Source organism: Labeo rohita, unplaced genomic scaffold (assembly GCF_022985175.1).
Source record: "Labeo rohita strain BAU-BD-2019 unplaced genomic scaffold, IGBB_LRoh.1.0 scaffold_127, whole genome shotgun sequence".
NCBI lineage: Eukaryota > Metazoa > Chordata > Actinopteri > Cypriniformes > Cyprinidae > Labeo > Labeo rohita.
In genome coordinates, this window is record NW_026127417.1 from 16,553 (window position 1) to 43,005 (window position 26,453).

Consider the following 26,453-nt stretch of genomic DNA (forward strand, 5'->3'; position numbering starts at 1 on the left):
AATTGTTGCTTTTGTTAACATTAATGAACAATGAACTAACTGTAATGATCAATGTATAATTAATATTAATATTTGTATTCATTTACAAAGTATGGTTCAGTAGGCTACTTTTTGTTTTTTTTTGTTTTTTTTTAGTGCAGCACTATTTATTTTCCGTTCAGTATCCTTTTTTTAAAAACTATCGGTCGATTAAGCGGTATCGGCCAGTGTGGTCCAACCTAGTTATCGATATCGGTAAAATCCAATATCGGTCGACCTCTACATAGTAGTATACTTAAAGTATGATGTAAAGTTCACTTAAAGAAAACTTACAAGTATAAAACTACTAGAGACTAAACTTACAGAGACTACACTTCAAAGTGTACTAAAAATGCATAAAAAGTATAAGAGGTAAACTAGTTGTGTACTCAAAGTTTACTATTGTTAAAAGTATACTTTTATATACTAGAAAGTGGGCCAATGTAGTCCTAAGGAGTATGGAAACAGTATGCTTACAAGTATACTACTTGTACACTGACATTTGTATATTAAAAATATACTTAAACTTTACTTAAGTATACTTAATGAAATAAACTTGAAGTATACAGCAGTCAACATCTGAAGTGGATCAAAAGCTTTCATCAAAGTTGTGGTAAAACCAAATCAATACCTTGTCTAAGGACAACTTTGATGAACTTTTTTGATCCACTTCAAATGTTGACTACTGTACTTCTTTTTGGTAATGGTAATACTGGGTTGAAACACCTTTTGCTTTTGATACAGCAGTCTTTTCAGAGTCTGACATCTGAGCACATCTTGATTAGTCGTTTCTTCCCAGTCTTCTTTGCTAAATTGCTTCAGATTGAGGATATAACAGGGGATCTGCTGTAAAGCCTGTTCAAGTCATTCCACAGGTATAGTGTGATGTTTGATGGATCTGGTGTCGTTCGGGTCATGAACTTGTTTTGTGCCAAACGCCCCTTTTAAAATTGTGGCCCAAAAGTTTCATTTGCTTTCATCAGACCACAAAACATTTTGCCCATAGACCACAAACTAAATTTAGATGCGCTTCGATTTTCTGGGGTAATGGCATTCATCTGCCTCCCTCCCCAGCAGTCGCATGTTTTAGTTGCGGTCGGTCTGCGCATGCGTCTGCTCATCTGCTAGAAGCCAAACGCAGTTTACGTTCACACACGCTCAGCTCAGCTCAGCTCAGGGCCCATCCCTATTATTCATACAGACCACATACACACTGCAGCTAAACACAGCGAGGTACGTACAGAAGTGAAGTGATGTCGTTCATGGTGAGATTAACAGACGTGTGTCTCCCATCAGATGCTGTTTAAACACGAACACATGGTGACAGAGCTGTACAAGTTGAAGAAGCTAGCGTGCCTTCTAAACGTATAAAAAATAAAGACAGTAGTATTTACGTTTTAAATTAACAATCATTTATACATTTCACACATTCCTTTTCTTGAAAATGGTTTAAAGGCTATAATGTGTGCCTGAAGGGCTGTTAGGCATTTAGAAATTTTGCGAGCCCTGATGTAACCGTTCAACTATAACATGTCCATGTCCCTCTAAGCTGCATTAACCTGCGTCAAAAAGGTAAACATCAATTTTGACTTACTGGAAAAGATTAATTAATTTATTTCATTTTTATTTATTTATTGATTGATTGACTGATTGGCTAGCAGAAGTTATGAATGGCTAGTAATGTTAACATTTAGTAGCCAAATTGGCTGGTGAGTGAAAAAGTTAATTTCAATCCCAGCTCATTAATCACAGTTACCATTTACACTTCTCGCTTTTTGATTTATTATTAAATCACAATATAACATTTTGTTGTACTTTTACTGTACTTAAGTGTAAATAATAATGTATTGGATATTTTAAAATATAATGAGATTTAATTTAAAACTACATTTTTTAAACATTGCCTTAAAAAAGGACACACGGAAGCTGCTGTATATTCAACACAGAATTATTGCTGCTGTAGTTTTGTTACTCTGCATTAATGCACAGCTCTATTTTGACATCGGCTTGACAGACAGTTCGTTCCGTCCATCGACAAATTTGCCTCCCAAAAACAGCCTGCTGCTCATAACTGCTTAAGAGTGCACTGGCCGTGAGCGATGACGTCGTGAAGGCTATGTCGGACCCACAGAAACATTCAACGAGGGAAGGTAACATGCACTTTTTAGAAGTTTCGTCTGAATTGCAGGCAAGAGGCAGGATCACGCGTTCCACAACAGCGCTTAACTGCTCACAGATGTGCCTGCGTATTAATCGTCCTAATTTGCAGCACAATCGGCTGATGCGGATTCATTAAAAAGTGTCAAAAATCGACCTCTAGTCAGAAAGCTCCCTGATTTCATCAAAAATATCTTCATTTGTGTTCCGAAGACAAACGAAGATCTCACAGGTTTGGAACGACATGAGGGTGAGTAATTAATAACAGAATTTTCATTTTAGGTGAATAATGTGAATAATCATCTCAAAAGAAATTCTTTGCATTGTTTAAAATGGTTGAGCACTGCTAAGATCTGGAACAAGGACTCAGTGTATTACAATCTCCATCCTTCACACACACACACACACACACACACACACAATGAGAAACGTTGAGGCGTCTGCTCTCTGTCACACACACTCCTCCTGCTGTGCTGATGAGGACCACATAAATGATACCTGTGTCATGCATTTTCATTCTTACTGGCACACAATCATGCATGTTCATTGACCATGCTTGTTTCAGACCAAACACACGCACGTGAAAACACCTCATCCATGACTTGTGCTGTCAAACCAGTGTCACTGCATGCCAAAAGCCTCTCCACCTAACAATATACAATTTTAAAGTTTGTAGAGTATGTGTAGAGTATGTGTAGAGCAGGGGTGCCCAACTCTGTTCCTGGAGATCGACTTTCCTGCAGAGTTTAGTTCCGACCCTAATCAAACCCACCTGTCTGTAATTATCAAGCGCTCCTTAAGATCCTAATTAGCTAGTTCAGGTGTGTTTGGTCAGGGTTGGAGCTGAACTCTGCAGGAAAGTCGATCTCCAGGACCAGGATTGAGCACCCCTGGTATAGAGTATGTATCTATTCTTACATATTACAATAATATGATGCCTAAACTCACTTGTATCATGTAAAACAATGTGAGTATTTAGTCAATTACTGTTTGTATTCAGTAATATGGAAATCAAACTCATCAGCACATTCTTACAATGCAAAACTCTGAGACGCCTGAAATGAAGAGTCGTCCAGATACTGACAGAAACTGTAAGTGAGCACTGCATTTCTCTCACTGCTGATGCTGCATGACAGAAAGACACACTGACTGGACTTTCTGTTCTGAACCACTACAGTAGCTGACCAGTAAAAATGACTAGTCATGATAGAAAAAGCTGTCAGAGAGTCACACTTTACTGTACCAAAAACTACACAAGCGTTAAGAGAGTCGACCACCACACACAACCGCATCTAACTGAAACACTGTTTGCTGGGGAAGAAAAAACAGAAGTGAAACTCCAGGCGACACACACCCTTCTTAACTGATCATCAGATGCACAAATCATTCGAAAACAACTTCAACAGAAAGATTCAGTAACAATGATCTGTTTTTGTGACACACAAATAATGGAGATGATTATTTAGATAATTCACCACAATCTGAATTCACATCAACTCCAGGAACTCACAGCTGTACGAGAGCACAGCTCTACTCCAAACACACCCCAATCAAAGGAGCATCTGAGAGTCTTACGTTGTGCCTTTAACACGGCGGTAGCGCTGGTTCCTACAGGAGATCATCTGTCCTCGGAGCGCTCGCACCTTCTGACGGGCTGCTGGAAGATCGCTCATGTCTGAACACTGCACGAGGACTCTGCTCATCTCTACACCAAACCACACGGCTCTGCTGCTCTATCTCCTGTGTGTGTGTGTGTGTGTGATCACTTCCTGTGCTGTGTGTTCACTGTAACCCCATGACCCCAGCTTTCTCTCCTCCCTTCCCCTCACACAAACACACAATTCCTGTCTGACTGACACTCACCACACAGACCCAACATCACAACTTCATGGGACAGTACCATCTGCTGTTTTGTTTGGGTTTTTTTGGACAGTGTGCCACTGTAGTAATGATTTTTTTTTTTTTGACTTACAGAATGCCAATACTATATTTTGTGAACCTGATATTAAATAAAATCCTTACAGTGATATTAAATCCTTACAGTGCCATGTCAATATCCAACAGAATCTCCTTAACGTTTGTACGTATTTTCAATAAAGTTTTTTTCTACTGCACATACATTTCTTCACACTGCATAGACAATGAAACATATTTATGCATTGACAGCATCTAAACTTTAACTTTACAAATATACAAATCAGTGGTATATTAATAAAAAAACAGACCTTCACCTAAAAAAAACAAAAAAAAATTGATCACTGAGGTAAAAATGTGGTATTTCTTTGCTCATAAGTAATTAATCACAATCACAATTAATCTTAAATTGAACTAAAAACAAGTTTTTACTGCATGGCTGAAACAGTTCCAGCTCTCCATTATATTTCTAATTCTTTAAGTTATTTTAAAGAACCTTACAGCTAACCGGAGCAACATAAAGCAAAAGACACTGACCAAGCAAACAAGTAGGACAAAAATTAGGATAAAAATCCATACACTGGCCTGTCCATTACTGCTTATAATTTTGAGAAATGGTTAGGGTCAGGTTTACAGATATTTATATAATGCTGTAGTGGAACTACAGTTACTGTCACTGTACATTGTACATTTTCTGCATGTTACACTTTTTGTAATATGGTTATGATTAGAAAAAAAGATTTCTTTTAAACTTTAATATTACATATTTTATGTTTCTATAGCTGTAATAACGGTTACATTTTAAAATATAAATAGCATTGCATTAGATATCAAAATATCAACCAGCATTCTTTACGTAATATAGTGCAAGCAATTTTACAATGAAGCACTTGATAGCAGAAGTGGGATACTTTTACAAGATAAAACAACAGAAGCTACTGAGAAAACAAGTATTGCGCTGTAATAAACGTGTTAGCGTGATGAAGTACACCTGCGGTTAGTCTGCTAGGTTATTAAGGGGAACTAACTTCAAACATCCACTAAAATCATCAAAACACTGTTTCAATGCAATAACGGCCATACATTTTAAATTGAGGTTTAAGCATTCAAACACTTTTAACCGCATATCACCGAACCGTGCTCTTATCACATGAGCGTGTTACTTTACCACGGTACTGCCACAAAACAATATTTAATATGCACTGAAGACGTTGTGTTTATTCAGTCAAACTCGTCTTACCTTCCTCTGCGATACTGGAATGCCATCAGAGCTGTTTTGTGTCGATGAATCAAATTGATCTTTCTGAACGGAGTAAACCTGGCCTGACTGCTGATCGAGATCAGAGTGTGTGAGTGACAGTGAAGCGGCACGTGTAGTTCCTCAGACGGGTTTCAGGTCAGCTGATCTGACCAGCGCTGAACTCAACTGCGCAAAACTCAGAGCACCTGCCTGTCGTTCCTCATGCACTTCCCCGGACACGGCAGCAGGCTGACCTGAGATCAGCCATTAGTGTCTGTTAGGACTGGGAATCAAGCATCAGCTCACTTCCATCAGTGCAGATGAGAAAACCATACTAACTCTGGACTCTTGACAGTGTTTCCTGCACCGCTACTGAATCTCTGAATCAAACCTCTCGCTGTATCAAATGTGATGAGAAAGAAAGACAGGGCATACAAACATAAATACAGAAATATACACAGCCCCTGTGACCATAAAGTATGATGTGGTGTGAGCAGGTTCTTTTTAATACATCTTAAGAGCCAAAAAACAAGCTTTTAATTCATTATGAATCAATCTAAGGACTCTCTTGACTTCCATCATCATCATCATCATCATCATCTAACTACAGTGTCTTCAGGGTTTCAATCCTGATGCTTTATTTTTAGGATTGAACCTGATGATGATGATGATGATGAGCCGCTGACAGCAGATGTTCTCCAGCGCAGAGCTGCTGATTCACTGCATGCGTCCAGGAGGAACATCTTCATAAAACAAACATACGATTGATGGATCGACAGCAACAGGGTCTTCAATATTCTCAAGCCACTTTCCCAGCAGCGTGAACGGAAACTCAATTCATTTACATGCTGTTTTTAACTATTACCACAGAGCAGAGTTGGGCCGAAACCCTTTTGGGAACAAAAACAAGGCAACGGCGGCAGATAAAAACTCCCTGAAAGTAAGAAAGAAACCTCAGGAGGAAGCAGGGCTCACCGGGGAAAGCCGCCGTCCTGTGTTTGGCCAGAAAGACCATTATGTCATTGGAAAATACTGGAAGTATTCTAGCTGTAATGCATTTAGCAACTGCAACATGTGGAGCTGATTTAAGGTGAGAGGTTATGGCTGGAAATAATGAACCGGACTGGGCTAGTGTAATTTTTGGGGAAAAATGACACCGTGTGTAGAACAGACGCTCCAACACAGCCAGCTTTAACTGGCGTTGGCAGTCCAGCGTCATTATTACTATTGCTCATGCTAGGGTTAGTGATTTGAACTCCAATCCTGAAAATCACAGCAAACACCTATCAATATCCTATCAACAACATCCTACAGTCACGGTAGTAACTGCTCAGAATGCCTGTATTATGATTTGATCTGATGTGTTCAGCGCTGCAGTGATCTGGTGTTTGGATGACCATCGTCTGCTGCTGCAGTAAATCCACTCCGGCGCGATGGACGCTGTATCGAACTGTGTTATGAACGCCCTCTTCTTCTTCTTCATTAGCTCTGACTAGTTTCTCATGTGAAGTCGAGTGATTTTAGCCCCTGCTGAGAATTCGGGAACACAACATTCTTCATCAGAGCTATTTTCCCATGAAATTAAAGCTCCATTTATGTCTTCCAAGGAAAACTGTGTTTTCCCACCCAAGGGACAACTAAAAGCCCTCCAAATAAACCAGGCCACAGAGCTGTTTTCCACAAGCGTTCTTCGCTCGCCGTCACTCGCGTCTGTCTGGATGGCAGCGCACGGTAACGATGAGTCGTTCTTAAAACAATTCATTCGTTCGTTCATCTTATGGGGCTGTCACGTGATGAACGAACGACTCGAACCCGAAAACTTGTCAGATAAGAGGTGAGGTGAGCGAATCATAGACTAAAGACCCAGGTAAACAACGAATGAATCTCTTCTGTTTCTTATAGCATCTTATATAGTTTTGTCTTGTTTGTAGTGTGATCAACGTTTGTGTAAGCAGTAGACGTGTTGGGGAAGTAACACGTAACATTTTAATTGTATTTTGCTAAAATGATCGAAATGACTCGAAAAAAGATTCGTTCATTTTGCTGAACGAGACTCTAAGGTCAGAGTTGGTAAAATGATCCGAACTTCCCATCACTAGCGCGCGGTGAATTCTTGTACCATTTACATTGCTTTAGTCTTCGGGTTGCTGTTAATGACAGCCTTCATCCCTTCCATGACTTAAAATCCCAACAGAGCTACACTTAAAAAAGCTGAACTGATATTTAAAGCGAGAACTGAAACAGCAAAGCGAAAAATTTGACTAAATCCATTTTTGCATATATTTCCTTAAATACACCTAGTGAAGGTTTGACTCAGGTATAAGCTACTTATGTCTCAGATGGGAACAGAGTGACCTCTTTACTCAACCTCCGCCTCTCTCGGCTCACGGCAGAGGCGACAGATGTGAAAACAGCATTTCCAAAAATCCACAGCCCCCTCTTTCCCTCGGACCTGACGTCCTTGCCAAACGTCCTCCGTCTCGGCACTGAGACCGTTCACGATCGTGCCAATTTCCAAACCCATTGGAAATGCTTTTGCAGACTCAGCAGAACAGTGTGCCAGTGAAAACACTGCGGCAGGTGACCGTTTTTCTGCCCAGCAGGACGGATGTGTCTCTGGATCTGAACTGTTTTATTGGTCCTGGGACAACATTCATGTTCTCTGTACTTTATATTATTTAACTCCTAATCATTAACCATCTCAACAACCTGAGGGAAATGGCACATCCTCTGAGATGCTGTTCAAGCACTTAACTTCATCCCTAAAATCTGAGAAGTACAAATGTTTTTGTTTTTTTTTCCAGGACTAGGAGCATTGTTCCTTTAAAACCTGGCGATGAACAAAGTTATTGACCAACACAGACTTCAATCCAGGAACAAATTCAATTTGGTGCAGTAACAAGGATTACAACACACATGCACAAAACAAATTTACACAAACAAATTCAGCATTCAAGGATTTTTGTTTTTTTTGTTTTTTTTGTGCTGCTTTTTTAAACTTTGTCAAGTGCTTTGATTCGCTGTTTGCATCAGATATTCCCCTAAACTCAGAGAGAATCTAATCCAATAAGCAAACGAAAGTGTAAAACCTAAAGAAGCAAATTCCCCTAAAATATCCTTTGATCTAATCTGGAAACTCTGGGTAGTTTGCGCAGGTCTCTCAGCTGACACAAGAAAAACAAAACACCGGCCCTCATAAGCACGTCTGATACACAGCTAATCGCCTCACACCGATGCAATGATTTCCTCGTGATCACAGCTGACGATTAGGCAGCCTAACATTCAGGTCGTGATTTGAGTCCTATTGCACCGTGTCTTTGGCGATCACAAACATTCACGGGCACCTAAGCGGATCTGGACTGTTCTGAGGAAGAAAATAAGAACTGATCCTCCATCCGCTGGATTAAAGCGTGTTAGGACGATGACAGACGTGACGGAAAATCACAGGCTCTCAGCCTCGCACATGAAGACGAGGTCTGCAGATCTGTGCGGTTCAGCACTACAGGGAAGTTCAGCTTCTGCATTCGGTTTGAGCTTTGTGACCAACTACAATGTGACACATCAGAAAACAAGAGCACAGCCACTGTTGTCAGGGAAGCTGTGTTACACACACACACACACACATTGTGTTTCCATGTTTTATAGGGACATTCCACAGGCGTAATGGTTTTTATACTGTACAAACTGTATTTTCTATCGCCCTACACCTAAACCTAGCCCTCACAGGAAACTGTGCACACTTTTACTTTCTGAAAAAAAAAAAAAAAAAAAATCATTCTGTATGATTTATGAGCTTGTTTCCTCATGGAGACCTAAATAATGCGCCCACAAGGTCAAAATTTACTGGTATTACCATCCTGTGGGGTCCCCATAACGTGAGAAATACCAGGTACACACACACACACACACACACACACACACACCTCCCAATATCTGCATGAACTCTGCATGTATGGATGTAAGCTCTGTGTAACCAATGCTCTTCACAAACACTTGAAAACAATTAATCAGCTTTTAATTTAAAATGACTGATTTTAGCGATTCATTATTTCTGTAACACTTTAATATAGGGAACAGTTCTCATTAACTAGTTGCTTATTATTAGCATGCCTACTCATAACATATTTAGGGCCCGAGCACTGCAGTGCGAGGACCCTATTGGAATTGCTGTTTCTTCTTCTTCTTCTTCTTCTTCTCCAAAGTAAAAAGTCTTTTTGAGGGCCTAAACATGCTCGAAAACTCACGAAACTTTGCACACGCGTCAGTCCTGGCGAAAATTTACATCTGATATAGTTTTCAGAAGTGGGTGTGGCAAAATGGCTCGATAGCGCCACCTATAAAATTTCAACGGAGTGCGCCTCGAGCTGCGTTTCACGTACATGTACGAAACTCGGTACACAGGTGTAGCACACCAATACCTACAAAAAAGTCTCCTGGTACAACATCCTAAACCCAACAGGAAGTCTGTTATATTGAATTTCCTGTATGATTTTTGTGCAGTTTTTGCCATTTTCAGGCCTCGTACTTTAACAAACTCCTACAGTTTTTATCCGATCATCTTCAAATTTGCTGAGTGTTATCATAAGGCCCTTGCGATGTTAAATTGCAAAGCTTTTGAGTTTTCGTCGAGGGGCGTGTCCGTGGCGGCCTGACAAAGTTCGACGTGTCGCCATGAAAAAGGAAGTGGCTGTAACTCAGGCAAACAATGTCCGATCTGCCTCAAACTTCACAGGTGTGATAAGAGTCTGGTCCTGAACACATGTCAGTGCCCATATTCAGTTATAGTCATAGCGCCACCTGATGACAACAGGAAGTGACATGTTTAACACTGTTACGGACTCCTAGCAACATATTAAAAAGCATTAGCAAGTTTTAAATAGGCTAACAACATGCTAGCAACACTTAGCTAAGAGCTAAACATGCTATTAATACAAAGAAAAAGAAAATTGCTGTAACTCATGCATACAATGTCCAATCTGCCCCAAACTTACTATTCAACATGCTACAAACATAGTAAAGCATGTTAGCAACACTTACCTAATATGCTAAAGCATGCTAATAATGCAATGAAACAGGAAGTTACTGTAACTCAGGCATACAATGTCCAATCTGCCCCAAACTTAACATGTTTGATAAGAGTCCTGGCCTGAACACATGCCCATGCCCATATTCACATGCCCATGCCCATATTCAGCCACCTGCTGGCAACAGGAAGTCACATGTTTAATACTGTTGTGGAAGCCTAGCAACATTTTAGAAATATCAACAAGTGTTAAATAGGGTAGCAACATGCTAGAAACATGCTATAAAATGTTAGCAACACTTAGCTAAGTGCTAAAGCATGTTATTAATGCAATGAAACAGGAAGCTAGCGTAACTCAGGCATTCAATGTCCAATCTGCCCCAAACTTAACAGGTTTGATAAGAGTCCTGGTCTGAACACATTTACGTAACAATATTCAGTTATAGTCATAGCGCCACCTGCTGGCAACAGGAAGTGACATTTAACACTGTGATACACTATTAGCAACACACTAAAATAAGCCACTGAGTGCTAAACTGGCTAAAAACACACTCAAACATGCTAGCAACACTTACCAAGTGCTAAAGCATATTGTTAAAGCCACGAAACAGGAAGTTGTTGCAATTCCTGCAAACAATGTCCAATCTTCCCCAAACTTCACATGTTTGATAAGAGTCCTGGCCTGAAGATATATACATGCTCATATTCAGTAAAAGTCATAGCGCCACCTGCTGGCAACCGGAAGTGACATGTTTAACGCTGTGATGGTCTATTAAAAGCACAGCAAAATATGCCATATTGTGCTAAACATGCTAGAAACACTTTCTAAGTGCTAATGCATGCTTTTAATGCCATGAAACAGGAAGTTGTTGTAACTCAGCTATACAATGTCCGATTTGCCCCAAACTTCATATGTTCGATAAGAGTCCTGGCCTGAACACATTTAAAGGCCAATATTCTATTACAATTATAGCGCCACCAGCTGGCAACAGGATATGTCATGTCTTACACTAGCTCAAGCATACCATGTTCAATCTGCACCAAACTTCATATGTTTGACAAAAGTACAGGCCTGAACACATCTACATGCCAATATTCAGTTATAGATATAGCGCCACCAGCTGGCAGCAGGAAGTTTGGCACATAGTAATGACTTTGACACATTCCTCCTAAATTTACTATGTGAAAAGCATAGTGCCCACCATTCGCCACCGATCCGCGGTGAGCCCAGGTGCGAGGGCCCTATCATCGCTGCTTGCAGCTTTAATGGCTATTTATTATTATCCTTACAAAGCACATATTCTGCAAGACAACATTCCACATCCCTAATCCTACACAATACCTCAACTTAACAACGTACTAACTACTAATAAGCAGCAAGTTGGTAGTTTATTGAGACAAAAGTCATAGTTAATGGTTTGTTAATAGCAGTATTGGACCTTAAAATAAAGTGTGACTAATATTTCCTATACATTACTGTTGTCTAAAGTACAGGTACTTCAGTACCAAGTCGATTCTTAGATAGTAAAAATGTAACTGTTAGCCGTTGATAAGCAGCTGCTTTCAATGCTAGTATTTGTGTGAAGAGCGTCAATGGTTTCTGTTTACAATGCGTTTCTGCAGCATCCAATCATTTTTTTTTTTTTTTTTTTTTGCTTGATTACTGTGTATACCCATTCATAATTTGAATACGTTTTATTTTTCATTCTGCAAAATAGATGTGCGCATGGAGTCTTATAGAGTCAATGCAACAGACCTGTCACTTGTCCTGTGTAATGTGTTTCTTTGTCATTTTACTTTGTTATTCTTTGTTTCATGTAATCCTTGTAATGCAATGTGTACAGAATTGAACAACATTTGAAGGACACATGCTAACTGTTTAATGTACTTTAATGAACTAATTTTATTATAGTATCAAATTTAAAACAGTTAAATTAAAACACACACACACACACACACACACACACACATATAATCACAGCAAAATTAAATATATGATTATGAGCATTAATTAGGGCTGGGCAATATGGCAAAAAAAAAAAAAAAAATCTAATATTGATTTTTTCAGAACATTTGACCAATTCTCTGTCTCTCTTTTATTATTATTATTATTATTATTATTATTATATTTATTTATTTATTTATTTATTTATTTTACGATTTTTAACTAGCCAACTTGAAAATGTAACTACAACATGATTCAAGTAACTTTGTCTTTATTTACCCTCTAGTTAAAGAACATTCTATTCCAAGTGCACCACACATGAAGCTGTCAACATGATGTAAATGTTAAACAAATCACTTTATGTCACTTTATTATTGCAGAAAAGATGCATGAACTACAACTACATCTTGTACAAACTTGTCTTATACATATTATGTTAAGAAATAAAACAAGGAAAATGCATTAAAAAAAAAAAAAAAAAAAAAAAAAAAAAAAAACCTCAAAAGTCAAGGTATTTCAAATTCAAAATGACTGAAGGTATAACACCAGTAGACTATTATTAACTATAAATGTTCTATAAAAACCATGAACAGCAGTTTTTGAACCTGTCACCATGATGCAAACATGAAATATCAGACGTACAGCAGTAGTTCTTCACTGGTTTTTTATTTGCGCTACTTTTCCATTGTTTTTTCTATGTAAACATGGACGCGTTTGAGTGTTGCACTCGTGTCTCATGCATGAAACGGCAGCATAAAAACAAGTTTAAAAGTTAAAAGAAGTTCACTCCCATCTCCTTGCCTGTTTTTCGTATTCCACTGCCCCCGTCACATCTTTGTCAACACAAAAGTGCAATAAAATCACCCAGACCTAGGTTTTTTTTTTGTTTTGTTTTTTTAAATTGCTGTTAAAGGGGTCATCGGATGCCCATTTTCCACAAGCTGATGTAATTCTTTATGGTTTTAATAAAAAGTCTATAATATACTTTGGTTAAAAATTCTCAATTGTTGTGTAAAATAACAACCTTTTTTACCTTGTCAAAAATCAGCTCTGCAAAAATCATCTCATTCTGAGGGGTTGTTACTTTAAATGCAAATGAGCGCTGCTCGCCCCCGCCCCTCTCTTCTCTCTGTGGAGTGACGAGCTTGTTTACTTTAGCCGCATTTAGCACATTTAGCCGCTAAACTTGCTAACTAACACGTTATTAGGAAAGAGAGATTCATAATAAACCCCTCATACTCACTTCTGCTGTAGGTGAAGCTGGATCACGAATGATTCGTGCGAACATAGACGGATATTTGTAGATCAGGAGGCGCATTCGCATCACAAACAAACGTAATCTACTGCATCTTCAGCGGCTCAGATGTCGGGAGTAAATGACGACCACTATGTTCATTATTACATCCAGCAACACAACACCTCAATCGCTCAATCGGAGATATTCTTGTCTAACTTACATCCCTGCTCCAGCATCAAAACAATGGAGGCTGGACTGTTACAGCTGATTTAGGGATGATTTATTATTATTTATAGCTGATTTATTTTTCAGATGTTGCTCAAAGCCAGCGAATCAGACTACAGCAGGCATGACTGTTCCTGTTATATCCACACAGATCAGTCAAATATTAGAATAAAGAACAGAACTCGTTCTTTTACCTGATTGGATCAGCAGCCAGTAACTTGATTTCAGCATTTCAATGAGTGATTCGCAAGAGGCTTTGAGACGGTAATTGTGTAAATTTGAGCGGGTTGTATGTGTTTCTCAATCTGTAGGTTTTGGTTTGGACAAGCCTCATGACTGTGACTGACACACAAACACAGCAGAAGTTTTGTGAAGAGTCTCAGCAGTGCAGTCACCATCGTCAACTGCAGAGTCACTTATCACTGGTTCTGTGGCTCAGTGATTTGAACATGTGCTTCAGACATGAATGACTCCTCAGATCAGGTGTGTGGCTGAGGAGGAACCTGAGCTACATTTACAGCAGGGGTGTAAGAAAATATCGATACATGTGAGTATGGCATTATTTTGTTTGGCGATACTGTATCGATTCTTAAAAATGGAATATCGATATATATTTAAAAAAAAATCATACAAGATTCATTGCAGATGATTTGTTGAGTATATATCCCATTGGCAGTCTTCTTATCTCTGAACTTAAACAGTGACAGGGAATATTAGCATAAAGGCATGCCACTAATCTTAGCATTAATATAGTTCGCTGCTAGTCATGGAGGATGTAAGAATAGTTCCTGCTCCCGCCTTGGTGTACAAAGTTGAAGCATGTGGTAACGTCCGCCTCGGCTGCACAGGCCGCGTGGAGGGGTGGCGGCCGAACGGCGGTTCCGCTGCTTGCCGCGTCCCGTGTGAAAGCGTCTTCGCGGCGGGCGGTGTGGTAGCTTTCTCTCGTGGTGGGGGCGTTTGTGCAGTTTGCGATTCCACGCGGAACATAAATATAACTGAAATCTTGTAAAATCCAAAGCTTGTGAAATTCTCAGAACAAAAAAGGTTCTAAGAATATTCAATACACATATTTTTTATTTTAAAAAAATTATTTTATTGTTTTACAATTATTTTGTTTTCTGTAGAATTCCTGCAAGCACTTTATTTCTCGTTGATATTAAGCAGATGTAATTCTTAAGTTCAGATCAAAATGTAATGACATTGTCCTCTGACTTCACAGACCAGGCTTAAGCCTAGTCCCAGACTAAAATGTGAGTCTGAGCAGTTTCAGCTGAAAAAAACATGCACTGATTGATCTTAAAACATGCCAGTGCCTGTATGTCACAATTGTAAACTTAAACTGTGAACCTTTAAAGCAGGGTCTAAAAATATATACGCTCTGTTTATAAAAGCTTACATTTTATACAACTAAAGAATCCTGCAGACATTTCATTTTCCCCCTTTACTCGTACTGCACAAAAAGTAATTCAATAAGAACGTTACAGGGGTAGGGTTGTGACGATGAGGAAATTTCCCCACCGGTTAATCGACATGTGACAACACCGGTAATACCGGTATCACCGTGGGGGTGGGGGTTTCCTCTTTTTTTTCTGCTTTTAAATAGCTTATAAATGCGTGCGTATTATACTTTCACTTTCAGTTTTGCGGGAATTGGCAATTCGGCGTCAATTGTTTGAATGGACGACAACGAAACTACAAAAAAATAAAAATAAAATAAAATCACTGATATTAAACACAGAACTTTTATTAACATAACGAAAAAAAAAACACAACGCCATTCTCTTTCTGTAAATTCGACTCCTCGTTCTCCTCACGTGATAAATGAAGTATGACGCATCGTAGCTATGTTCAGTTTTTAATTATAGTGCATGCTCTCGTCTTAAGTAAATTATTTAGAATTATATTTTCCATTTAATCAAATAAATATTTAATAAAAAAAACGAATACTTAAAAAAAAAAAAAAAAAAAAAATGTGGGGACGGTGTCACGGTGGTAAAGTGATGTCACCGGTGTTGCGTCTTAAAACCGGTAACACCGTCAACACCGTCTATCGTGGCAAGCCTATACAGGGGCTGATCTTTTGAACTTTTTGAACTGAAGTTTTTGCTAAGGTTTGCATATGGTGGTGTGTACAGCTTTCCTTAAAATATATCCTATTCTTAAAATAAGAAATATCCCAATATATTGCCTTGTTTACAGTATCGCAGTGTATCACAACATATCGTATCGTGTCGTGACAGATTCTTGGCAATACACAGCCCTAATTTACAGATCAGAAGATCACAGACACATCAGGATGGACTCCTTTTAATCAGGTCAGTAAGCAACTGCCCACAACATCCTTACAATCGACCCAACCTTCACCAACCGTTAAAGCGCCTGCTGCTAGATCACACACACACACGCTCTTACTCAGAGTCACACAATGAGCTCTTCATGAGTGTTTTCCTCCATGGCCACTGATGATGAAACAGCCTTCCACCCTGCTGTCAAAAAGAATTGCGCAACTCAATGTTTTTGCCAATCTCAGAACGCTTGCATTAACCTGAGCATGTTCTCATCAGGTCGAAGCTTCCAGTTATTGGTAGCAGGAAATGATCCTGATCATGTGCTGAATGTGCAGAGTGGCTGTTAAGATTCTCCCCGTCGGCGCAGACGAACAGCTGACCAAACAACAGCCTGATGGGTTATTGGGTAAGCAGCAATTATAAAGCCCAAAACAAGAGGTGAGCACAGCAAACAAAGACAAAAGCAGCTCTGTTCAACACTGAGAGCCGCTTATGTGTCCTGTAAGCAACTTACTTCCTCTGCAAGCGCAAGAAATGAGTCGATCAGCAATAGTTTGGCTCTGAGGAAATGCAGACATTTCAGCATCAATGTCCATACTGAACCTCAGTAACTGAGGGATTTAAGAAAGGTTTAATAAAATACACAAGCGGTAGCGCTGTTTCAAATCACTGTGAGCTGCCATGCTGTCTGCTGCCTACATAGTGACTGAACGAAATAACATGACAAGAAACTCAAATAAGCTAACAAAGCACACAAACATTTGGGTAATTAAAATGAGCCATTTCTCTTTATTTTCATTCATTTTGTTGATAAACATGGCATTTATAATCAGCATTTCCCCTGACTTTTCCAGTCTTGGACGATTTTAAATATGTAAAAAAGGTCGTTGACAAAGTGTTTCATTTGTTTGTGAATCGGACTGCACTGTATGGCACTTTCTGCGTTAGGCAAGGACGACTCAATAAAAAGAAGTTTTTTTGGGTTTTTTTTGGGATACATTTTTTTTTAATGTCATAATTTGGACTCTAAATTCACAACTTGGCTTAAATACAATGTGTTGTTGTGGTCTTGTAGATCGTGTAGCAGTAGCCCTAATGAAAAAGCGGTTCAGGGAACAATGCAAACAGTTTTGGTGATATGCAAACTTCAGAACAACACGTGTGAGACAAAGCTGTCACCCTGTCACGCTCACAGGCGGCTCCTCCAGACACAGCACGGCCAAACGAGAGAGAGAGCTCTTACCTGAAACACAGCGTGTGCCAGTCCGTGTCCAGGGCCTGTAGGTACTGCTCATCATAGATGTGCTGTCTGCAGCCCGCACACTCCGGCAAGCTCCCACCGGCTGCACACACAAACACAACACGCACTCACATCAGCACACACGACTCCTACACACTTTTTTGGGGGCGGAATAAACAGAAATTGTACATTATCCACAGACAAGACTGCTGGTAGGTTTTAGGGTTGTCAACCAATGCTGATCATTTCACAGTGGTTAAACGTCAAATGATGGATTAGTCTGAACAATATATATTAGAGGTCTTCAACCCTGTTCCTGGGGACCCACTATGCTGAGGAGTTTAACTAACACACCTCAAGATCCTCAAGACTGCTTGAAAAAAGCAGGCAGGTGTGCTAAAGCTGGTTGGAAATAAACTTTCCAGGAGAGTGAGGGTTGAAGAGCTCTGATATATAGTCATTTTCTAATATTCTTGATCAACATCTTTCTCTTTTCCACATATGGAATTCGTTAATTTCCTTATCGCTTGTGTATTTAAGCCATGGGTTTTATTGTCAGTTGTTGTGAGTTTATGTAATGTGGTTCCATGTTCCTCGTTTTGTGTTGCGCTTTTTATTCAAAACAGCTGCACTTACTGTACATCCTCCATTTCCACCTCCTGCATTACAATATTTCTTCAATGAAATTTTACCTTACTACATCTGCAATGACTAGTTAAATGTCACATATGTTCTTTTACTGTGACTAAAGGTACTTTTTACACAACAACAATCTACTAAAAACAGATTAGTCTTTCCTTTGCATTTTTGAAATGAAGCTGGGCCGGTAGTTGATGTCACTTCGTAAAGAAGGTTGTGTTTGCGTACAGACTAAATAATATGTACATGCGTGACGTCACCCTTTTCACATGTAGTCACAACGACGCATTTAATAAAACCAGCGGTATACCAAATCTGTTCCCGGAGGGCCAACGTCCTGCAAAGTTCAGCTCCAACCCTTGTTTCAGTGTTCACCAGCCGCTGCTTCCCCAGATCGGCTCACCTGAATACAGCTTGATCAACAGAACTACACTGGCACACTGTTAGTACACATAACCGGACACTAGTGAGCTGGACGTACGTCCTGCAGCTCAGTGCAGTCGGTCAACGACGATCGGCAGCCAAATACGTGGCGGCGCTGACGCCGTAAATGATATGAAAACACTGCAAACCTCATTTGACCTCTTTTGACTGACCAATCCATAAACCATAAATTATTCATACTAATTACATCAACATGAAAATCTATTTAGTTTCCATTCTTACAAACACAGATCAACTGGACGTGCCAAGATCGACCTCACTGCAAACATGAATGAAGACACAAACTGAAGCAGACGCTGAGTCACTTTAATAACACTGAACAACCAACAAATATGTTTCATCTAGGATTATAGGTGAGGACTGTCAGTCTTCATCTTATGAGTTTCTTTATTATGCTGTTAATACCGGATGATCGGATCATTTCCACAGGAACAGGATAATAACAACAAACGTCCATTATCTTTCTGTGATGGAGCTGCGTTTCACCCAGACTCATGTGTTTTGAGCATCCGTTCGCTTTCTCTGTGGACAGTCTGTAGCAGAATGAAGTGCTCGTGCTCAGTGAAATTAACTGGACAGCTGTCCTATAACTGAGAACTGTCCTATATTCATCATTAGTGACATTTTGATCTTGTGTGTCATGCGTCTCTCAGTGATCTGCTCTGTGCTTCTGCATGAGTGTGATTCATGTGTAAACTGGATGGACTGTGATGGACGTGTGGCGTCTGACGGTGACACATGTCTGTCACACACACATTCACCCAAGTTCCCTGTAATACCACACACACATATACACACATTTACATGAGTACATAACCTCACATGAGGGCAGAAGAGCCATGTGTCATTTTCCAGAGTAACATCATATAAGATATGCAAACTTTAAACAAAAATACTACCATGGCACTTTGGACAAGTTTTTAACACGTCTTTTGGAATAGATTATGATACTTATTGTGTGTGTGTGTGTGTGTGTGTGTGTGTGTGTGTGTATACATATACACACACACATATATATATATATATATATTTATAATTTTTATATTTCTATTTAGTCATATTAACATTTTACTTATTTTAGTTGATTCAGTTCAAATGATTTCTTGTGTCTTCATTAACACCTTCAATGGACAAGTTTCACGTTCTTACCCATAAATCTTAATACTACATTTAAAAAAAAACAAAAAAAAAACACTTGTGACGTGCTAACTGTGTGGTACACACATCACAAACATCGTATTGGTACATGATACTGGTATGTTTGAGTAGCACTATCAGCAAACCCAGACCTGCTCTCTCCCACTCAAACAACTGCAGTAAGTGAGCAAGAAACCAACACAGCTGAACGGGACAGTTACCAGTTGAGGAGACGCTCGAGCACTAATGAGTGAATGTTTCCCGCATGCGTGTGCGCGCACTGGGACAGTGCGGGAAAACACCGAGCAGAGCACACGTGTGTTCATTTAATAGGTCGTGCTACAGCAACACATCAAACTACAGCCGCGGATATTATTCTGTGACGCTGCAAGCACAGGCTGTTTGTTGTGCGCGGACAGCATCAGCGAGGCGCAGCATCCTCACGACCTCCGATGAAGATGCGCATCATTCAAATACTCCATTATCACGATACAGAAGACAGACTAACCTTCCTCCTCTCCCATGCGTTCGTCCTTCCAGGTGCAACAGAGCAGCATCAACCTCATTCAAGCCTCGGACCGGGAGCGCCGCAACAGAAACTCCCTTCTGCGGTCAGACACACTGGAGAAATGCGGCCACTGCTGCCCGACCGCGCGGCCACTGTAACAGCCGTACTATGGCGAAGGCTCGCCTCATGAATATTACACACGTAGCGTTACGCTGCCGTCTGATTAGCTGAAGGCTCTCGGTCAGTAAGAAGGCGGGAGCGAGCTGGCGAACTGTGGGATGGCGAAGCTTTCCTTATAGGTCACGCGCCTGGGCGCTTCCCGAAGAACCTGAAGCGCGCGCACGGCCTTTGCCATAGTAGGGCTCCTCCTCGACAGAAACAGGGAAACGGGCCAACTGAACACTGGCCCTGGAACATAATGGGAGCGTAATGCTGTGTGCGCGCATGCGCTCTCAGTCTCTCTGGAGGAGTGAGGTCATAGTCAAATGACTCTGGCATGTTTATCTGAAAACTTTGTGACGTTGATTAAGAGGAAAGGAAGCAAAATAGACAATAATGATGACAATATCCATTTTGTTTTACAAATATATGTACATACACTGGGTAAAATAAGGATTGATCACGAGTAAATATATTTCCAAAGGTGCTGTTGACTTGAAATATTTTCACCAGATGTTGGTAACAACCCAAGTAATCCATACATACAAAGAAAACTAAACCAATAGGTGCATCAATTCAGTTACGTGTAATAAAATGGAATGAAAAAGGGAAAAAGTATTGAACACATGAAGAAAGGGAGGTGCAAAAGGGCATTGAAAGCCAAGACACCATCTGAAATCCATCAGAAATTAGAAAGCAATCCTGCCCCTTTTCAGTGGAAATTAATATTAACACCTACAGTACCAGGATGATGACGATGAAACGGGTGGACATTTCAGCAAAACGATGATCCCAAACACAGCCAAGGAAACTCTCAGTTGGTTTCAGAAAAAGAAAATAAAGCTGCTAGAATGGCCCAGCCAATCACCTGACTTGAATCCAACAGAAAATAAGAACTGAAGATCAGAGTTTCAAAGAAGAAGCCAACAGAACTTTCAAGATTTAAAGACTCTGTGGAAGAATGGGCCAAAATCACACCTGAGCAATGCACGCCACTAGTTTCTCTATACAGGAGGCGTCTTGAGGCTGTCATTGGCAACAATCGAGCTTGCGCTAACAGTTGTACACGGAACTTGCTGCTTTGGCAAGGGGCGTGTCAGTACTGAAACACCGTCTAAGCTGTTCGCCAATCACAACCAGTGTTGGGGAGTAACTAGTTACATGTAACGGAATTACGTAATTTAATTACAAAACAAATGTAATTGTAATTAGTTACAGTTACTGAGAAAAAATATGTCATTAAATTACAGTTACTTTTGAAAAATGCCAGTGATTACAAAGGGGGGTTACATCTGAATTTTTCCACACACCCACACACACTTACAGATTTAATTGACTTCTTTTAAATTGCATTGCCTGCTCTAAAATGAGACACCAATGTCTCAGGAATTTCGGACACAGAATAGGACACATGCTTATTCGATAACTGTTTTATTTCCTATTTGGGTTTATGCATAAACTTTATTTTTTAAGATTGTTTTTTTCCAAGGCATTGTTAGATGTTAGTGTTTACTGTCATAACTATGCAAACATTTGATTTCAAACCCAGTATCATAGCTATTAAACTATTTCTTGTTATGATGTTATTTATGTTATGATCTTGTTATGACATATAGCACAACTGCGCTCACGGTGACCCGAGTTCGATTCCCGTCTCGAGGTCCTTTGCCGATCCCGCTCCCCTCTCTCCTCCCAGCTCTTTCCTGTCATCTCTCTACTGTCCTATCACAACAAAAGGCATAAAAAGCCCAAAAATATAAGTAAAAAAAAAAAGGCTGAATTTGTGGTGGCTGTGCTTTAAATTAATTTATTCCACCGCTCAGACTCTTTCAGGGCAACTTAAGTCAGTGTTGTATGCTTGATAATTTTTCTTGGCGGAAGCTTTGCGTTTGGTAAGATTAGCTTATAAAATATTAAAGCAATATTATGTGTACAGTTTCTTAATTCTGTCATCCTGGTATCGTGGACTTGCTCTATTGTTTCATACAAACGCAGTTGCTGCTATTTTTATTTTTTTTTTTACATTGTAATGGAAAATAAGATAACTAACAAACTAGTACTACTACTTAATTATTTATGTGGTGAAATGTTGTGTAATAAAAGTGGTATGACTGCACTGTATCCTAAAATGTCTGTCTAGTTTGAACTTGCCGTTTGCTAGCAACTGATTTCTTCATGGAAGCTTTGCGTTCAAATATTTCAACTCAGATCAGTGTTTCGTGTCTAATAATTTTGACACGAAACATATTAAAAAATCTATCAAGCAGCTGTGTAATAAGTGAGATAATGTACATTCATCCAGTTGTTATCGCAAAATAAAGATGTATATTATCCCTTATTTATTATCTTAATTCAAGTGATAAAGGATTTTGAAAGTCTGACAGTAATCAGTGTTGAGTGCTACTGTAAGGTTCACTCTGCCTGGTTTAAATGTTTCAAAATGATTAACAGTTGAAAATATTAGAAATTTAGAAAAGTAATCAAAAAGTAATTAAAAGTAATAAGTTACATTACTTTAATAAAGTAATTGAAAAGTTACACTACTTTTCACTACATGTTGCTAGTCAAGGACCAGCATAAACCAGCAAAGGACCAACTTAAACCAGCATCAAAACCTACCTAACCAGCATATGCTGTTTTTTTCACCAGGGCAGTACAGTAATTTGAGTACTTTTCAAAGGAGTAATCAGTCATCAGTAATTTAATTACATTTTCAGAGTAACTTGCCCAACACTGGCCATAGGGAAATAGCGAGAAGAAAATCGAAGTGCAGTAAACGGTAAAACAGTTTGCACTACAAACCAGTGTGTTCATAATTAAGATAATACAGTAACATAATATGGTAAGATACACCAGTTTGCAGTATCAAGCAGCAAATTGAGCTTTTTGTGCAGCTAAAAATAGCTGGAAGTGGATGAGACCGGAAGCCAGACACAAAAAATTTACAAATGGCTGCACCCACTCTTATGGGGAAAATAAGGTGGATTGTAATAATGTAAATTATGTAAAAAAATAATGCGTTAGTACACCCCCAAAACAAAATCAAGACTTTGTAAAAGAGCATAATAGAACCCCTTTAAATAAATTTCGGTATTTAAATACTTTTTCCCTGTGTCATTCCATTTTATTACACATAGCTTAATTTCTGAATATTTTTGGTTTTGTTTTATTTGTATGTATGGATTGCTTGGGTTGTTATCGACATCTGGTGAAAATGTCATGTCAAGGGTGATGTGTTCAATGCTTATTTTACCCGCTGTATAAATACACATTTTATTGAAGGTTTAATTTTTTTTTTTTTTTTTTTTTTTTTTTTTTTTGGAAAATGTCCTATGTTTAAGAACAAACAATACTACTTTCATAGACTCCATAGAAATATAGCATCTGTTTAGAGATGTCATTAATACAATTTTGAAATGTTTTTTGTTTGTTATGAATACAGATTATTGGATGAATACAGAATATGATTCATGCACTTTGTTGGGTCTACAATTCTGTACATTGTTTTATAAAAGGTTCAGTCCTTAATTATGAATAGCTGAGCCTCTTTGGACACCGCTGTGAAAGTGTAGTGTAAACACACACCGGTGACCTTATTACTTTAGCATTACTGTTGCTGTGCGTTTATTTTCTGAAGTCGCGTGCAGTAACTGTTTAATTAATGCAATAAGCCGCATGAAGCTGTGGTTTACAGTGATCTCAGAACAGCTAAGGGGCTTTTAGACTTGTCGCAACATCACATCGTTGTCCTGAATTCACCATAAGCCACGGTGCTGTGTGTTTATCATTTGACACAATCATACACACCAACCTTTTTTATTTATTTAAAATATTTTATTTCATTTTTCACTAGAGCAGGTAAAATGCCGGGATTTCCGGGAACTAGTCGGAATATAGGTTGTGGAAAAAGTGCAACAGCCCCGCCCCTTTATTTAAATAAGATGGAAATCCCACGGCACAATAGAGAAGACCTGGTAGGGCTCACAGGCAGGTCAAATACAGCACCAGGTACATTAATACATGATAAAGTGTCTCTCCAGATGGATCGAAAAACAGTATCAACCAAGTATAGCAAAAACTGACACATTATATGTTCGATAATACATTGGCTAGTGAGGCTTTTGGGACAGACGGACACACACACACACACACACATTGAGGGGATTTACATACATCGCCTACACGGACACGCACACACACGCACACACATAGACAGACACTCACATCTTAAAATATCACACACAGTTTTGCAAGTTCCACAGTGACTACAATGCAGAAGCTATTTAAAGCAAAGAAGTTATTGTCATATGATGTGTACAAACTCGATAATTGCTCAACATGTCAAGTTCAAATGGTGCAAAACAAACAACGTACGGCAACGTAACCTGTTGTTAAATGATCCAACCTACTGTAAGCGTATGATATATATATTTTATATGTATACATATATATATATATATATATATATAAACTAACTCTATGTGAATACACAGCGATTAAAGAAACACATTCTTGGTCAAATGATGGAAGCACCTGTTTCCCCGGGTCCAGGGAAAAACATAAGCACATCTTTGAATCTTCCAGGTTTAAACATACATAATGTACAAGTCAGAACTATGATTACTATTTTACAGAGTTACTTTCAGTTTGTTCCCTTCACCGGACAGATACCAGAACAGATGATTGATATGAGACATAAGCTGTCATTCACTTCTGCTTGTTCTTAGCATAATCAGAGCAAAGCTCTTCATACTTCACACGGTATGCGAGAATGAATGCTGCGATCGAGCCGTCGCTGTCGGGGGTCTGTTAGTCGACGTTCAGCCATCCACAAAGCTCTCTTAGCGTAACATGTATTTCGATGCCTGGAATATGCATTTACAAAAGCACAATTTATCAAACGTCTCAAATCCGGAGATCAGATTCAAACCGAAGACACTCACTGATGCTTCATGAAAGCCTAAATCATCTAGAGGGGGTGAATCTCACAAAACCTGTCAAAAACATGATCACGGTTCATGAAGAAAATTAAAATAATGTTATCAATGACAATAAATTCGCTACAAAGTTATTTTTACATCATGGAACGCTTTTTTGCAACATGTTGTATTACAGTAATGAGAATAAAATATTTAATAACTAATAATTACAAATGATTAAAAAACGCATTCAAATTTTGGAGGAAAATGTGTCGAACTGTAAGAGAATGTGCGCTCCTAAAACAGGCCTAACTTTCTTTATGCAAAATACAATTTCTTTTCGTGTGTGTTTGTGAGAGTCACCCATAAAGGACTGTAAGCGTAAGGCCCATCTGCGCAGAAAGCTGCTGAAAGGTAAAAATAACAGGTAAACCCCTGAGCTGAAGCACAGCCAGACGTGAAGTATTTCAACCCAGAGTTTAATCAGCAGTTTGACAGGACGCTTTCGCTCACTCTAAACCTGCACCGCCGACGTGCCAGAAGATAAATGAAGAAGAAATGCCGTTACTTTGAGAGTCTAGAGTGCGAGATCGTGACTGCGACTGAGCAAAAGAGCTTCGGGTGGTCTCGGAAACGTCCACAAATAAGAGGTCTGTGGTTAAAACGTTTACAGTTACGCAACAGCATTGCCAGCTAATCAACCCGGTTATATGCGACCCTCCACTAGGAAACAGTAACGTGATGGAATGTGCCATTAGGATTGGAATTATTTTCACAAAACACTAGACGTTTGGGGGATCTGGATTTGGATTTCTTTCGGATATTTACTATCAGTACAAAACGTAACACTTGGGCATGTTGGGATTGTTTGTTTGAGTATCAAAAGTACATTCTAGAGCATGCAGTAGCACCATGTTTCTTGAGGTCACTTCACATCTCAAGAGATCCTTTACTTTCTTCTCCTCCCGCAGTATTTTCCTTGGCAGCCGGCTGCACCTGCAGAACAACACCACAGACAAAACCTCATCATACATGAAATACTACACATATCTTCATTTGTGATCTGAAGGTGAATGAAAATTGAATGAATTAATCCTTAAAACATGAAACGGCAATGTCAGTGCTTTTAAAGTTCAACAAGAACAACATGTCAACCGATTTTATCCATCAGAAATGTGCCCGTGTGTGCGGGAAGATCCTCCATGGTTTATAAACTCGCATATGTGTTCAGTGAATCAAGTCAATCCAAACTACAGAAGAAGTAGGCCAGTGTTTGGTGTGGTTTAGGATCCGGACGTTTAGTTGAGGACATCAGAAATGAGAGCAGTGATTACGAGAAATCGGTGATTATGTGGCGGCA

General features: G+C 39.3%; 2 protein-coding genes across 11 annotated transcripts in view; both read right to left on the reverse strand.

Moving 5' to 3' along the window:
• The window catches only part of LOC127157940 (LIM domain kinase 1-like), a 34,353-nt gene extending 13,062 nt beyond the window's left edge, over window positions 1-21,291 (reverse strand). Inside the window, exons 1-2 of one of the 2 annotated variants that reach the window (XM_051101110.1) lie at window positions 20,016-21,291; window positions 17,291-17,390 (exon numbers count right to left, since the gene is read on the reverse strand). In XM_051101110.1, the coding sequence (XP_050957067.1) occupies window positions 17,291-17,390; window positions 20,016-20,073 (158 nt within the window). In that variant the 5' untranslated portion in view covers window positions 20,074-21,291. Of the gene's footprint in view, window positions 1-3,750; window positions 4,073-17,290; window positions 17,391-20,015 lie in introns of those variants that run through there. The other variant, XM_051101111.1, reaches the window with a different exon arrangement.
• Window positions 21,292-23,993: 2,702 nt separating this feature from the next.
• The window catches only part of elna (elastin a), a 57,317-nt gene continuing 54,857 nt past the window's right edge, over window positions 23,994-26,453 (reverse strand). For all 9 annotated transcript variants that reach the window (XM_051101114.1, XM_051101119.1, XM_051101112.1 and 6 more), the window contains one exon: window positions 23,994-26,089. In XM_051101114.1, coding sequence (XP_050957071.1) covers window positions 26,043-26,089 — 47 coding nt within the window. In that variant the 3' untranslated portion in view covers window positions 23,994-26,042. The remainder of the gene's footprint in view (window positions 26,090-26,453) is intronic.